The 16633-nt window shown below is 48.2% G+C and overlaps 1 protein-coding gene and 1 long non-coding RNA gene across 3 annotated transcripts; one reads left to right on the top strand and one right to left on the bottom strand.

The window, feature by feature from the left end:
• The first annotated feature begins 266 nt into the window (after nucleotides 1-266).
• On the top strand, nucleotides 267-15515 carry ttc1 (tetratricopeptide repeat domain 1). Of its 2 annotated transcripts, none has more exons than XM_088604152.1 (9): nucleotides 267-285; nucleotides 638-700; nucleotides 3049-3593; nucleotides 5067-5127; nucleotides 5994-6106; nucleotides 7875-7911; nucleotides 8894-9042; nucleotides 11885-11939; nucleotides 15052-15515. In XM_088604152.1, exons 1-9 carry the CDS (start codon nucleotides 282-284, stop codon nucleotides 15183-15185), a joined length of 1161 nt encoding a protein of 386 aa, XP_088460278.1. In that variant the 5' UTR covers nucleotides 267-281; the 3' UTR covers nucleotides 15186-15515. The 2 variants fall into 2 exon arrangements, with proteins under 2 accessions (XP_088460278.1, XP_088460280.1); XM_088604154.1 differs by lacking the exon at nucleotides 267-285 and adding an exon at nucleotides 2822-2924 and having other exon boundaries at nucleotides 682-700.
• Nucleotides 6191-11888, bottom strand: LOC148650401 (uncharacterized). Its single transcript, XR_015926106.1, has 2 exons — nucleotides 11718-11888; nucleotides 6191-6684 (listed from the first exon to the last, which is right to left on the bottom strand). It is a non-coding gene; the product is annotated as an uncharacterized LOC148650401 (long non-coding RNA).
• Nucleotides 15516-16633: the final 1118 nt, after the last annotated feature.

Raw genomic sequence — 16633 nt, 5'->3', positions numbered from 1 at the left:
CACGTTTTCAATCTATGACCGCATGAAGATGGGTGTGACTCCGCCCCCGTGCTCAGTACGGTGAGACAACAGCGACACGGTACGAGAAGTTGATCCTTCAAGAGCGAAGAAGTTCGGTCAGGAGCTGACAGGCTCCGCGTGGACTAAGCACAACATTGTCGAGATTTTCTCTGATAAGCAAGAGCAGTTTGAATCAATAAGAACAGATAAACGTAAACAAAAAGCAGGAATAAGTTCAACGGCTTTTATTTTACTTTTTGAACAAAGAGGCGCCTCTAAAGATGGGTTTGTATTAGAAAACATTTCTTTCCAAGAATGACGTCTGCAGAACCCAGTGAGATGTGAGATTTGCTGACATGTTTACGCGCGATTATGCATGAAGCTCTTATTATCAGCGTATTCGTCTGATTTAATAAAGCAACCAGTAAATGGTGAAATATTTCATATGAGCGGCGCCAGGTGGCGCGCTCCTGCGGTCACTAGCGAGCACAGGCATCCTGGGCTGTATCCTGAGATACGCATTTTCCCCGAGGGCGACGAAGAACTACAGCTTCCAGAACCCTCTTCTCTCTTGTGAACAACTACATTTCCCAGAATCCCACGCCGGCTCTTTTAAACCCTCTCCTTGTATTTTAAGCTATGATTCGCCAAAAGGGCCGGAAGTGTTTCTGCAAAGCGACTGCTTGGCTTCATCGTAAAGGTAGGAATGACAGAGCAAGTGTTTTATTTTCTCTATTAACATGTTTCTGAGGAAATTTGGAAGGGACAGCGCAGGTAGTCTCGAGTGGTATTCTGGCTTAACGGCACACATTGGTTCATGTGCATATATGCGTGTTGGAAAAATAGTAACACATGAAATAAGCTTGACAGTCCTAAAATAATTTTCAGAAGGCAGTGCTCATTGGCGTGACTGTAGAACAGCCCTTCGAGTTCTGGAGGACATTCCGATTCACAGCGTAAATAGCATAGGTTTTAAACTTGAAGTGTCTTTTATCTACAATGCAATTGTGTGCTTATTCGCTACTGTAGTTTTAAGGAAGAGCTGCGACCAGCCTTCTTGAACTGAACAGTTCTGCATGGCTCGGAGTCGTGGGCCTTCTCCGGAAGAATCTCTGTAAACTGACCCGCTCCTCCACCTGTAATTCAAGCAGCCCCCAGACTGTGGGGTCTGTGTCTGTATGGTTCGTTCTGTCTTGTGGCTACGGTGGGCTCACGTTTCTGCAGTTTAAAACTAGTAGAGTAGACCTGTGATGAAATCGATCGATCTGATTATTATTCAGAGAGACGAGCTTCCTTGAGCCAACGACATCTTTATGAACAGGGAACACAAGAACAGGAGCTCATTCGTCTTCATTCGGTTCAATTGGCATTTGGTATCTAATTATCCCAGGACCTCATCCAATGTTCAAACACATGGCTGGGCAGCTTGTTCCCCACTCCCACCATCCTTTGTGTAAAGAAGTGCCTCCTGTTCTCAGTGTTAGATGTTCTTCCCTGTAGTTTCCACTGGTGCCCTTTTGTCTGTATTTCACTGTTGATTCTGAAGAAGTCTTCTGGGTTGACGGTGTCTTTGAGGACGCTTAACGCTTGTATCAGGTCTGCTTTGTAGTTTTCTCCTTCCAAGACTGAAGAGATTCAGTCCCTTTAGCCTGCCAGTGTAGGACAGTCCCTTCAGCCCTGGAATACACCTGCTTGCCCTTCTCTGGAATGACTCCAACAGTAGCAATATCTTCTATATAACACGTTGATTAAAATTGCACACAATATTCAAATGAGGTCTTACACTATTCGAAATAATTTTATTTTGATTTTTGACACTTGATCTGAATTTTACACCTTTAATCATAAACCCTAACATTTCTGTTTCCCTTCCTTTTGCTTCTCCACATGGAGAACCGCTGTAATCGACAGTCACCGAAGTGCAGTTATGGGTTTCGTTCCAACTGGGCCCTTAGTCACCAGTGCTTACTGGTGTTAATAACTGGTTTAGACTTTTTTTTTCTGCACTCAGTCCTTGGTTTCAGAACTACCCTGGAATGTATTATTTCAACATCTTTAATGCACTTTATGCAGAATCTCAACTTGCTAACGAAGAATTTGGTCCCTTCTGACTAAACAGCTCTTACTAGGTGATCAGCTGATGAAGAACAGACAGCTGGGAATGATTCTGTATCAGACATGCCACCATTGAGGTGGTTTAAGTCCAATAATATATAAATACATTACATATTAGCATATTTATATATAAAATAATAATAAGTCCAATAATATATAGCTATATCACAGCTCACAGCTGAAAGAGACCAGTCCTAAAATTCACTGATTAGCACAGAGTCATACCGTTTACAAATCACATTCATCTTTTCAGGCGCTGAAAGTAAATATTAAAAAAGGCCTCAGATAGTTACCTGACATAAATTAGCACTGCTTACTAAGGGCCCATCTGCAACACCACCCAGCAGACAGGGGAGTCCTGCAGGGCTAGGACTGAGAGGCACTGCTCTGGAAGTTGTAAATAATGTGTCAGCATGAGCAGTTAATTCTTTTCATAAGTGTCTCTATCTCTCTGTGCAACACTAAAAGTTCAAATAACGTATGTCACCCCACTGTTCTGGCTGAACCCCACTCTGGTCTTGTACAGTGTCTCTCTCCTCCCCTGATCTGTGTGTTGTGGGGCTTATATATGAAATTCCATGGGATCGTCTGTGATGAAAAATGATGTATAAATGCAAGGCATGATTATTAATTAGAGGTGAGTGCTAGACTCTGTTGGCAGTTTCAGGTTTCCCTTCCTCAGGGATCTGTAACTGCGTGTGTTCAGCTCCACAGGACCCAGGAAGTCACTCTGGCTCTCTGCCCTGAGGAGAGGCCTGTTCTGACCCAGAAGCCTGTGGGATTTAAACCTGCCCTGTTCAGCTCTTGCTGTAGGATATTTGTCTCTTCATTTTAGTAAAAAGTCAGAACCCTTCACCGGAAGCCCTCCTCAGTTCTGACAGAAGGAGGCTGTGTTGCTGAGTTTTGATCTTCCCGTGCGCTGTGTCCGTATAGGCGCTGTCATGGCGGAGTGTCCCAGCGACAGGGATCGGCTGCCGGAAGCCCTGGCCCGAACTCTGGACCTTTCGGAGCGGCACAGCGGGCCCGAGCCAGAGGACGAGTGCTTCTTCGACTGCGAGGAGACCCTGCAGGGCGAGGCAGAGGAAGGGCAGAGGAGGGGAGAGGCCGGAGAGGCCGGACAGCCTGGCGCGGCAGGGAGGGAGAGGGCATTGTGGGAAGAGTCCACAGAGGCGAAGGACCGAGCGGTCGAGGGGAGGGAGGAGGAGGAGGAGGAGGAGGAGGAGGAGGAGGAAGAGGAAGAAGAGGAGGAGGAGGAGGAGAGGAACGAGGACGCTGCGCGCGGCCGGGCCGGGCAGAGCCGAGCGGAGCGGGGGCAGGGCGACGGCGAGGGCGCCGAGAGGTGGGAAGAGTGCTTGGAGGGGGCGGAGGCAAGGGGGGAAGAGGAGGAGGACTTGGAGCTGAAGCCGGAAGAGGCGCCGGAGTTCGACGAGGAACACCTCAGGGAGCTGGAGAAAGACCTGACCGAGGAGGAGAAGGAGGTGAGGGTCGTGTTTCTTTCTGTGAGAAGACTGGTCTGAGAGCCACAGCGCAGCGGCCAGACGTTTGGAGGCTGATACTGCTTCTATATAATCAATTATCAATAGATCATCAAGGCCACTGGGTCCGGTCACACCTATCGTGTGAATGAGCCCCAGTGTCCCTGCTGGGGAGTGCACCCACAGTGTACACCTCATCCATGGGAGTCCTGCCCCTGCAGCTTTGAGACTCCTCTGTCCATTTCCTAATGCGTCCCAGAGCATCAGTGACATGGCTAGGAAATTGGTTCCACACCCCCACAATCTCTTTGTGTAAAGAAGTGCCTGCTGTTCTCAGTTCTGCATGCGCACCTCCTCATGTCCCCAACTGGTGTCCTGCGATCGCTGTGTCACAGGGCTGTGAGGTGGTAGCAACGTGCTGGGGTGCAGAAGTTTGCAGGGAGACTGAAGGAGAAATGTCCTCCCCCTTCGTTGAAAAGGGCACCTTTGTGATTTTAGAGTATCAAAGGAAGAATTCAGATTCCCATTTCATGCTTTTCCCCCAAGAATTAGTGTCTCCTTTGCTGAAGCTGATGGGGAGGGAGAAGCCAGTCAGAACTGAGCAGAGCCTGTGGTTTGTGTTTGATGTGCAAAATGTTCAAAGTTATCTGTTCGAAAAACTGACTTCGGCTCTGAACGTTTATCTGTGCAGTTGTAACTTTCAGTGAAATTGTTTTCGAAAGGGGTTTTTAATAGCAAAATAATCCCCTGCGCCGAAGAAAACGCCATTATCACCTAAAATGTTTTTATGTTCTTTCTTTTTTTCTTTTATGGAGGCTGAAAAGGCTCACGATTTGAGAAGCCTGCAGCTTGCGCCTGTCTTTGATTCCTGCATGTGGAAGCTGACAACGTGTCAGAAACGAAACACTGGCTTTGATGTCTTTGTCTGATGTTCCTCTGTCAGACACCGCAGGCTTTGTGAAAGACCGAACAATGGGATTTTTTCGGTCTTCTTCAAAACGAGATTGACAGTCAACTCAATTTCATTTACCGAGGTTTTCAAACACAGCTGATCGTGTACATAGATTGTAGCCACTCAAGACGCCTTAGCAGGATTCAAACATCCTTGTATTCAAGGATATCAAAAAGCCCATTCCTTGCTTAATCCCATCTGGTTATTATGGAAATTGTATTTTTCTAATATGCACACTTGGCATCAGTAATCATGTTCATGTTTTGCTGAGGAGCACGTTGGGGGACAGGAGAACAGGAGAACATGTTTTTACGCAGGTTATCCAGCAGGCTTCTTGGTTTAGAAGTTACTTCCTCCACCCATCATAAAATCTCTTGGTAGAATAATTAAAATTAAACTTTTGTTTTTTTGTTTTTTTTGGGGTATCGGGCAGGGACAGTGACCTCCCGAGACCCTACGCACTGTGATAGGGGTGACCGATGGTCTCTTCACCTTTCCTTCACATTGCTTTCCCGGTTTTCCAGAGCAGGAGAGATGAAGGCATGAAGCTGAAGGAGCGAGGGAACGAGCAGTTCAAGAAAGGAGGTAAGATCCGGAGTTCTGGCCCGCCGACTTGTGAACTCGGGACAGAAGCCCCCGCTGACTGCACCGGACCCACTTCCTGTCTGCTTGGCAGTGAGGGGTATGCTGGGATAGAACACCAGCAGGGTCTTGGCACAAGTGATTGTTCTCGTCTGAGACCTCTTGAGCGTTTAATATGTGAAAGCAGCACACAAGCTAAAACGGCAATAATTCAACCATGCAGCGGTGATTGAACTTGGCCTCGATTCCTTCCAAACCGGAAATGGTTCACTTTAGGTCTGTCTCTGTATTTTGTTTGTGGGGGGGCATCGTCTGTAGATAATGCTATTTCCAGCTGTGTGTGGCTAAAGCTCTTTTTAACATTGAAATGCTAGTCTCATGTTTAACAGCAGTATGACTCACATTAGCAGATGTGTGACTCAGCCCCTTGTATAAAGTATAAATGATGCATTCTGGAAAGAAATGAGTCCAGCTGGCTTGTAGCTTTCTTTGACACATTTCCAGGTTCAGCTTAGGACATGGTTTGAGCTCATTTTAAGGTGAAACATTAACACAGACCGTTAGAATCTACATGTGTCGGCAGGCTCCGTTCCTCAAGCTTTCTACAAATTCAGTATGTGAATCGCTTTCTCTCTGATGTCAGTAAACTGGCAGGCAAGCAGTCAAACCGCCGTTCGGTGACCTAAAAATCCACCGTAGACCTTTGATTTGAATCGAAGATGCTGATGTGTTGATTCATCGGACGTGTCGCAAGCTCTTGGGGCTCCTGCGCCTTTCTTTCCCCTGGCAGGGAGGGCGCTGTTGTGTGGTGTTGTGTGCGTGGGGAGTGGTGATGTTGTCTCCAGCCCCTCTGTGTGTTGTGTCTCCAGAGCACTCCGAGGCAGAGGAGTCCTACACTGCGGCCCTGAGGATCTGCCCGGTCTGCTACAGCAAAGAGAGATCCATCCTCTTCTCCAACCGCGCGGCCGCTCGCTTGAAGCTGGTAAAGAGAGTCTCACACTTAATAACACCCGGGGGGTGGCACCGTAGCAGCGACATCAGAAAACAAGACGCACAAAGGCAGGCCTGAGGTTAAATGAAGTGCCTTTTATGTACAATGTCCCCAGCATTACCCATGCTAAAGTAATAGATAATAGGCAAAATAATAATTATTCTAAGAAATAATAATTTCTGTAGTATCAGAGCTTTGCACAACAGCATACTTGGGGTTAAATCACTTGGTTCACTTAAGGGTTTAAAGAAAAACCCTTTTTTTAATTTGAGTTCCGACTAGACTTCCAAAATCAGTTAAATTTGAGACAATTCACAGGCTCATCTGGCGGGCGCTCCCTCTGGTGTAGCGGATCTCGGAGGCTCCGCTCTCCCTCTGGGGAGCAGAGGTTGACGACCCACTTCCTGGATTTCACTTGTCAGGCAGCCAATTGTCTTCCTGCAGTTGGTCAGGTGACTTAGGGTGGCAGGTCATTCCCCACAGTTCCCCCTTCCGTCAAGCCCTCTCCGATGCCTGGTAGGAACAGAGACCCGCACTAGTTGTTTGACACAGCACGGGCTCTGTGCTGCCTAATAGGGGAGAAACGAGAAGTAACTTGAGGAGAGGCGTGCACTGTATTCACAGAGCAGCAGGCGCAAGTAGATGGGAGATCTGGAGTCATTGATGATAATGATAATGTGATAATAATGATAATGTTTCTTTATTAGCCCTATACAATTTCTTGCATTAGGAATTTGTCTTTTCGCATACCCCAGCTTTTTCTCCATGGAGGTACAGACACACAGACAGGGAGAGAAGCTGTACAATGGGTCGGCCATTGTACGGCGCCCCTGGAGCAGTTGGGGTTAAGGGCCTTGCTCAGGGGCCCAACGGAGTAGGATTCCTCTGCCGGCTGCGGGATTTGAACCGGCAACCTTCCAGTCACAGGCGCAGATCCTTAGCCACAGAGCCACCGCTCCGCCCTATTGCTGTGGTATAGTCCAAGGCCCCAGACTCTGGGAGACACTCGCTCATTCGTGTGTCACTGTTTGGTGTCCTCGTCCTCTTCGTAGCTATTTAAACACAGTGTGTGGACTGCAGGGCTCCTCTGGTGCTTTGAGCAATTTATCGGGCCAGGCTACTCCGGATCCCCAGTTAAAGCATAGTAACAGGCGAAGGGGACAGTCGTGACACAAGTATATTAGGCCGAACCCATCCATTGCTGGTAGCCTGGAGCTGCACTGCATGCAGCCCTGATGCAGAAGCTTGTGTAGAAGTCTGGAGGTTACGGCACAGGTGCATAATTGTTTCGGACAAAGCCGGACGATTTGAGTTTCTGGTTTGCTGTTGGGCAGGTGCTTTATTTTTTGTAGCAGAGGCCCACCTCTCTAATATTCTTATACTCTAGGTCAGTGATCTCCAGGTTTTCATTCTGCCCAAACTCTTAATGGGTTAATTGAATCAATTATTGATTTAATTGAATTAATTCAAGCTCTTCCCAAGTCTTTAGTCATTGTGAAGTTTGACTTCCCAATAAAACCTACAGGCTAAGATATTTAGTTCTGTGTTTCTGCACTATGATCCTTTACTTTCCCACAGATTCCTCCAGGATCTTCACAGTCTGAAGTTTAGATTGACAGATTGCTGCTTCTTGGGCATTTTATCCAAGTCTATTTACAGTCCTTCAGCACAGTCAGGCCCATGAAGATCCCTGCAATAGTCAGGTACAGATCATCTTGTCGCAGTGTGTGCCAAAATGCTTTTTGCTTTCCTTTTGCAGGATAAGAAGGAGAAAGCTATATCAGACTGCACAAAAGGTAAGAAAATGTTCCTCTTGTCTTATTGTTTGTAGGGGGAAAAAATTCTGTATCCCTTTGTACACAGTGTTGCTGTGCAAATTCCATGCCTGGTCTTGTCCATCTTGAACAGGAAGAGGCGGAACACTAAAGCTGGTGTTGACCCAGTGCATTCTGGTACTTGTAGTCCTGAGGCCCAATAAGATTTCTGCAATTGCTCATCTCTGAATGTTTCACATAAAGGAGGGGACACACTTCATCCATTAAAGAAGTGCAGTAACATCTTGTCCCCAGAAAGCACTCAATTCTAATTAATAATTATTCCTTGCATTTATACAATTTTAATCACAAAGGATCCCATAGAATTTCATATAGATAAGAGAGAATCCCATCCCCACTGAAGTGTGGATGCACCTGTTATTGTACACCTTCATCCCCACGACACACAGGTCAGGGAGGAGAGAGAAACTGTACAAGACCAGAGTGGGGTTCAGTCCTCCTGCAGCCCCATGGCACACAGATCAGGGGAGGAGAGAGAAACTGTACAAGACCAGAGTGGGGTTCAGTCCTCCTGCAGCTCCACGACACACAGATCAGGGGAGGAGAGAGAAACTGTACAAGACCAGAGTGGGGTTCAGTCCTCCTGCAGCCCCACGACACACAGATCAGGAGAGGAGAGAGAAACTGTACAAGACCAGAGTGGGGTTCAGTCCTCCTGCAGCCCCACGACACACAGATCAGGGGAGGAGAGAGAAACTGTACAAGACCTGAGTGGGGTTCAGTCCTCCTGCAGCCCCACGACACACAGATCAGGGGAGGAGAGAGAAACTGTACAAGACCAGAGTGGGGTTCAGTCCTCCTGCAGCCCCACGACACACAGATCAGGGGAGGAGAGAGAAACTGTACAAGACCAGAGTGGGGTTCAGTGAACACAGTAGACCTGTTGTATGTCACCCCAGTCCCTGCCTGCCGCATTGCCCCTCTGATCCACCTCTCTTTACAGCTATAGACCTGAACCCCAATTACGTCCGGGCGATTCTCCGCAGGGCGGAGCTGTATGAGAAGACGGACAAGCTGGACGAGGCCCTAGAGGACTACAAGGCCGTTTTGGAGAAGGATCCCACAGTGCACCAGGCCAGGGAGGCCTGCATGGTGAGTCTGAGCGGCATCGCCTACCGATGTGTCCACTGGTGTCCCAGGTACAGATTACCTTCTCCAGCTGTGTCTACTAACTAACCCCCCTCCCCCATTCACATGAATTTTCCTGAGGTCATGGTGGAGGGGGTGGTTTGATGTCAGATCCAGAAGTACTGTCTTCTGTGTCTGCTGTACATCTTTTCCCACTGGTCTGGAGAGAGAGCTAACTGTGTTGTCACACGGATCGTCCTGTGGAGATATACTCTTTTTCCGGCATTCTCAGCCAAGTGGTTGAAGCCAACGCCTGGCTTCCTTCACGAAACAGCTGGAAGAGATCCTCCAATCAGGGCGGGAGGTGCTTCTTTACGCAAAGGGTGGTGGGAGTGTGGAACAAGTTGTCAAGCCATGTTGGTGAAGCAGATACCCTGTTTTTTTTTAATAAATAGCTGGATGAGATCCTTGGATCAGGACAGGAAATATCATAAGATTTATTGTCCCCTGAGGGAAATTTTTTATGGACACACTCCTGGACATTTAAATAGAATGCAAACTTCTTTACACAAAGGGAGGTGGGAGTGTGGAACAAGCTGCCCAGCTGGCCATGCTGTTGAAGCTGATATCCTGGCTTCTTTCAAGAAACAGCTAGAACAGATTTCTTGGATCATTTAGCCAATTATGATCAGAGGGGCCAGATGGTCTCCTGTCGTCTGTGATCTTTCTGATGGCCTCTTGTACTGTGAATGCCTGAGTGCCGTGCATTTGCATGTGAAATAATGAGTGCCTGCTTTTTCTCTCATGTATCATAATACATGTCTTAATAGATGCTCTGTCTGTTCGTCCATTCAGAAATAGAAAGGGAAGAACTCGATGTGAGGGTGAAGGAGAACAAACAGGTGGCTAATTGTTTCTGCATCTTGTCAAAAACATCCAACCATCTCTCTATCCATTCTCTAACTGCTGAGTCCAAATTCAGGGTCGTGGGAGAGCTGGAGACTGTCCTGCTAAGCAGTGGGCACAAAGCAAGATCCACTCTGGCAAGGACACCAGTCCATCACAGGGCACATACAGACACAGGCACACACGCACACCAGAGCCAGCTTTCCCTGAAGCCAGTTAATCTGCCACCATGTGTTTGTACTGTGGGAGGAAACTGGGAGAACGAACAAACTCCACACAGACAGCACCCGTGGCCCTGGAATTCAACCCAGTGCCCCAGCGCTCTGAGGCAGCACTGCACACCAGTAGTGAAGAAACAAACCTACGCAAACAATACACAGACCGATCGCTGAGTGTGTCGATACAAAACTGAGATGGTGCATGTGCCCAGCGAGCTGATCTTTAAGACACTTATTTGCCTGGTGAAGTTCCTGAACACCCAGCCCATCCAGTGGTAGTTGGGCAGTAGAGGGCGTATCTGATGTGAAGCATAGGGCACATCGTTTGCCTTGGCGATCTGCAATCTTCCTTTGAACGCGTGGGGGTCAGGAGTCCTGGCCCTTTCGCACTGAAACCTGGAAACGCGGAGGAGAAAGCAGGAGGAAAACCTTCTTATTTCATTCCTCCAGCTGGCACTTGCCAGGTCAGATCGGGATCAATGCGTCGTTGGCGGTTTCTGTCCACCATGTGGACTCTCTGAGCACGGTGTTTCTCAGACACCCGCGGTCTGCCCCTTTTCGCTTTGTTCCAGTATTCTGTTATAGATCAACCTGGGAGCTTATTGATCACCAGTAACTATCAATTAGCCCATACAGAAGCTGCCAGAAGGACAGCTAGAAGCACGGAGGGGAGGGCAGGGGAGTTCTCAGACCCCCCCACCCCCACCTTCCCCTGAAAGTGCCTGCAGTTTTGTGTCTTGGAAGGCTTGCCGGAGTAAAGCCTGAGATTACAGGATTGGCATTTCAAAAGCATCTCCGTACGTGTCTGGTGTACAAAGCAGGGTGGGGAGGGGTGGAGGAGCCTTGGCTTTTTATACTGCTGACTTTCAAACTTTTCAAGAGCTTCTCTCTTTTTTTTTTTGTCACGGTGCTGTACACTGCTCTGTGCATGCAAACCACAGCCGGCCTGCCTGACACGGACCGCGAGGGGGCCATCTTGTCGGGCGAGGAGGATCAGCAATAAAACAGCAGTGCCTGGATGGAGAGAGTGCTCAAGCAGGAAAACTGCATATTCTCTTCCATTGTGGACATATGAGCATGGCTGAGCAAAGTGTTCCACACTCCCACCGCCCTCTGTGTAAAGAAATGCCTCCTTTCCTGGCTGTTTCTTAAAATAATGCAGGCTTCAAACACATAGCAGAGGAGTTTTTTTCCCACACTCCCACCACCCTTGTGCCTCCTCGATTTTCTCACTTCTTGGTTTGGACCAGGAGATGAAGCAAGCAGCCTGCTAACAGTAACGCCAGTCTTGTGTCTCTCTTTTCTTCCATTCCCAAAGTACCAACCTTTCTCTAGCTGCAGTCCTCCTAAGATGTTCTCTAGGTGTGTTACAGCTGTGTCTGTAGGTGCCCAGCTCTGATTTGCCAGAGGCTGCTTGAATCCACTCATTGCATCCATACTAATCAGGACTTACCGATTGGCAGATGGCTGAAGGATTAGGTTTAATTTAGATTCCCTTTGTGCAGAACGTTAGTGCTGTAGACTGAAGTACATGTTAAGTGTCAAACTGATTTGTATTTCAATTGAGAGTCGTACCCCCTCAGCCCAGTGTCCCCGGTCCCTTAAGCTGGACCTGGTCCTGTTCTGGTCTTGGTCACTGTCCCAGTATTGGTTCTGATCCCGGTCTGGGGTTTGATCTTTGTCCCGGTTCTGGTATTGGTCTTGGCCTCCTGAAGTCACTCCCTTCCTGTCTGTCTTCCCAGCGCCTGCCCGAGCAGATCACGGAGAGGAACGAGAAGCTGAAAGAGGAGATGATGGGTGAGTGCACCGGTTCTTCCTCTTTCTTAAGCATTTAGAAAGCTATTACAGGGGGTGACGCACAAAGACAAACACTCCAGTTCAACAACTGGAGAAAAGACAGTTGAATAAATAAAAGCAGAAGAGGTGAATGAAGCAGACGTTGGGATGTGTGTGGGGGGAGTGTGAGTGTGTGGGGGTTGGAGGTGAGTGTGAGTGTGTGTGGGAGTGTGTCAGTTTCTCTCTCCTCTCACCCGTCTCCAAGTGCAGATTTCTGTTTGCAGCAGCACAGCTATAAAAAGATCAGTTTGCTGTGCAGCGCCCTGAAAGGCTAATCAATCTGAACTCGAGACTCTCAGCCCATGTGAAGTAGCAGGAGCCAGTTGTGTGGTATTTAAAAGCCAGAAGTGCCTCTGGGGTGAACAACTGCTGCTTTTTAACATTTAATGTGCAGATAGACCTCCTGTGCCAAGAGCCGCTCTTGACCAGTTAGAGTCCACCTCCCTGCAGTGCGCTGAACATAGTTGCGCTCTGCATTAAAGGAGCCCCTTCACTTTAAACTCATTTGGATTTTAAGCATTTCACATGAAAAATGTTTGTGAGCCCCTTTGGAATGACCTGAATTTCTGCATGAATTAGACAAATGTGGTCTGATCTTCAACTAAGTCACAATAATAGACCAGCACAGTCTGCTTAAACTAATAACACACAAGCAATTGCACTTCTTCTTGTCAATATTGAACACACCGTTTAAACATTCACAGTCCAGGCAGGAAAGCGTATTTGAATCCCTGTATTTAGTAACTGGTAGAACCTCCACCAAACGTTACCTGTAGCTGCTGATGAGACTTGCACGGTTAGGAGGAATTCTAGACCCTCCCTCCTTACAAAACTGTTTCAGATCATTGATATTTCTGGGATGCCTTGCTCGCCGTGATCGTTGCAGGACGCCCACTCCTAGGGAGTGTAGCAACGGTACTGAATTTCCTCCATTTGTAGACAATTGTCTTACTGTGGATCGATGAACACCCAGGCCTTTAGAAATGCTTTTGTAGCGTTTTCCAGCTTTATGCATCTCTACAAATCTTCTTCTAAGGTCCTCTGATATGTCTTTTGTTCGGGGCATGGTTCACATGAACAGCTCTTCCTTGAGAAGAGCAGACTCTGTCAGTAACCACCCTTTGTGTACCTTTTTTAAAGGACAGGGCACCTGCAGCCCACACCTCCAATCTCATCTCATTGATTGGAACACCTGACCCCAATTAGCTTTTGGAGAAGTCATCAGCCTAGAGGATCACAGACTTTTTCCAGCCTGGACTGTGAATATTTAAACGATGTGTTCAGTACTGGCAAGAAGAAGTACAATTGTTTGTGTGTTCTTAGTTTAAGCAGATTTGTGTTTGTCTATAATTGAGACTTAGTTGAAGATCAGACCACATTTTTATGAGTAATTAATGCAGAAATCCAGGTAAGTCCAAAGGGTTCACAAACGTTTTCTTGCAACTGTGTAACCAAGGGTTTTTAGAATTGTTCTGGGTGCATAAATACAAAGAATGAAGCAGTGCAGAGCTCACTTTGTCAGGCTGCTGCAGTTACATAGCCTGGCAGAAATGTAAACCCTCCATTTCCGAAAAGACACCGGGAGAGTTTCCCCCACCCGTCTGTGGCCTTCACATCGTCGACCCCGTTAGTCTTCTGTGCATAGACTGTGCTTCTCGTCACGCGGGTCTGCCCTTCTCTACCTAGGAAGAGCAGATCTGCCAGAAGCAATACTTTGACACCCTGATGCAAACCTCACAGGGCCAGTTTCTGAAGGAGCGCGTCGCGCGCCGATCCGCGTAACTCCTCCTCTTGTTCTGATGGATGAGAAATCTCGCGAAAGGCACTGCTTCCATTCTGAGCTCCGTGGGTGTTAGAATTCCCAGTGCCGGGGGCTGGCTGGGGGCGGAGAGCTCTCGAGACACACTGGGATCGCGGCGCTGTGCTTTTTTTTTATCAGATTCACACCAGCTTCCTCTCCCCTGTCAGAACGTGTTGCTTTCTGACACTCCTGCTGCCAGCCCGAGAGAGACTTGTAAATGAGCTCAGGCGACAGCAGGCACCCACAGTACTACGCGAGGAGGGAAACCAGGCTGGGGAGGAGGGGGGACGTGATTTTCCAACCCTCATAGAGGGGAAGAGCAACCCGCGATGCACACCCCCGACAGGGGAGCAGCAGACACGCACCCCTCTTTGCCTGGCGTGTGACCAGTGCAGGGCCTGACTCAGAAGGTCAGGCAGAGAGCTGGTATAACTTTTGGAGGGGAATCACGTGTGCTTTTCGAGCAGTGGGGCTTTGCAGAAGTGAGGAGTAGTGCTGAGATCGTACAAAACAAAGCTGTGCCTGACTGCCTACCCCACTCACTCTTTCTTCAGAGAGGCAACATCAAAACACTGCTCTGCTGTCTGAATGGAGCTGCAAATTACAGTGTGCGGCACCAGCTTTTATTTTTTCTGGGTTTTTTTGGCTGCTTAGCAACATTTCTTATCGATTTAACGGCTGCAGCCACACACTGCTGCTGTGGGCGAGATGTGATAAATACTTGTACAGAGGGAGTAACGCTCAGCAGCCCTAATTTGTATATTTTTCTCAACATTATTGTCTTGATAGTTTTGTCCCTAAGCCTCTGGGGTTTACCCCATCACCTGTGTTCCTGCTTCCTAAATTTGTGATTAAAATGTAGTCGCTGTTTCTCAGGGGGCAGAGGGGATGTTAGAAATGGAACAGGAACCATAGTTTTGCGCTTGTTAGCATGATTGTCCTCCTGGAAGAATTATTCTGTTTGTGTTCACATAGACAGGGAAGTTGCAGCTGAGCTCCTGGAGAAGATAGACTAGAGGGGGGATGTAGCTGAGCTCAGGGTTCAGCTCAGGCCAGCTGAATTAACAGTACCCCTTCCTCACATGGCCGTGAGAGTAACTGCACTTGCAGAGAGCAGCCTGGGGTAAAGTATGTCCCTGAGGAGCTCAGCAGAGCTGACATGAGCATGTCTGCAAGAAACCGCAAGCAGAAAATCCCTGCTTAGAGAAAAAGAGTTTGTATGGCCGCGCAGACGCAGCTCATCCCTGTTCTCTCCCTCTCTGTCCTGCACAGGCAAACTCAAAGACCTGGGGAACTTGTTCCTGCGCCCCTTCGGCCTCTCCACAGAGAACTTCCAGGTCCAGCAGGACCCCGCCAGCGGATCCTACTCCATCAACTTTGTTCAGAACCCCAATAACAACAGATAGCATCGGGGGGTCCGGCTGCGTTGCACCCCGAACCCCAGTTCTCCAAACACCCCCATCCCAAAGACTCACCGCTGGACTGCCCCTATGGGCAGCGTCACGTAGGTCCGCAGGGCCCGAACGCAGCGCCGACTGCACACAGTGTGTCTAACAGACTATCCCAGAGCTGGACACTGTTCACTGCTCTCAGAGCCGCCTGGAAGAGGAGTGTGTGAGTGTGTGTGAGTGTGTGTGCTTGTTTTAAGGTCAGGAGGTTCCACGAGAGGCCAATTGCATCATAATTTTTTCAGCTGTTTTCTTTTTCCATTAATAAAGTACAGGAGCTGCAAAGTCCCTCACTTTTATACTCATGATTGTTGTGTGGACTGTCATCCCGTAGTGAGGAGAGTTGGAAATAAAGCACGCGTGTGTGTGGGTGGCAGTTCGATCCACTCCAGGTTTCAGAGAAGACAGGCAAGGAGGCTTGTTTTAAAACTTATTAGAATGGCAAAAGTGCAAAAAACACAAACATTTACTATTACTCATTTAAAAACACTTTTAACTCTTTTTAAGTTCTAGCTTTTCAAATTTATAGAGTCAGGCAATTAGCATGAAGGAGCCAGTTAGTGATAAGCAACATGGATCAGATTGCTGTGCACTGGGTGTCAGATTGACAGCACTGTAAAGCCTGGAGTGGATCAGGCTGCTGTGCACTGGGAGTGTGACTAACAGCACTGTAAAGCCTGGAGTGGCTCAGACTGCTGTGCACTGGGAGGGTGACTGACATCACTGTAAAGCCTGGAGTGGATCAGACTGCTGTGAACTGTAAAGCCAGTGTATTATCGGTCTTCTCCCACCCCGCCTGCTGAGAGAGCACAGCACAACCATGCTCCAGATCCAACCTTTTGTAATCCAAGATCTGGAGAATACAAGTTCCAGCAGACACCCTGAGCCACCATAAATGTCTAGACAAGCGCAGAGTGCATATCTAACTGCACACGTGGTACGGCAATATTTTTAAGCACCGACCAAATGTAATGTTCTGTTGTCCAACTGCATGGGAAAAATCACCAAGTCTGCTAAATACTAAATTGGTTCCAGTCAGAGTCTACCATCTGCCCCGGTCTGTCTGAATTCCACACCCTTCACCAGCATTCCTCTGTTCCCTGAGAGCCCCGTCTCCTTTCAGTCACAGCCTGGGAGGGGCGTTGTTCCCTTCAATACCCCTTTGTGAAAGGTGCTCTGGGGAGCCTGTTTCTACCCCCTCGCCACTCGATCCCAGTAGGGTGTGGGCAGGGGGGGCTTAGCCCTGCGTCTCTGTGCTTGTGAGACACAGACCGACGTGGCTCGGTGCTCAGTGGAAATTAAGCTCAATGGCGACTCGGACTTGGAGCCAGAGAACGAGAGTGAGGAGTGAAGACCGAGCAACACAAATATAAGGACGCAAAGAAAGGAGAATTTATATATTTTTT

Source organism: Lepisosteus platostomus, chromosome 13 (genome assembly GCF_059453375.1).
Source record: "Lepisosteus platostomus isolate fLepPlt1 chromosome 13, fLepPlt1.hap1, whole genome shotgun sequence".
Taxonomy (NCBI): Eukaryota; Metazoa; Chordata; class Actinopteri; order Semionotiformes; family Lepisosteidae; genus Lepisosteus; species Lepisosteus platostomus.
The sequence above is the reverse complement of the archived record's forward strand: the minus strand, read 5'-3'. Positions and strand labels throughout refer to the sequence as shown.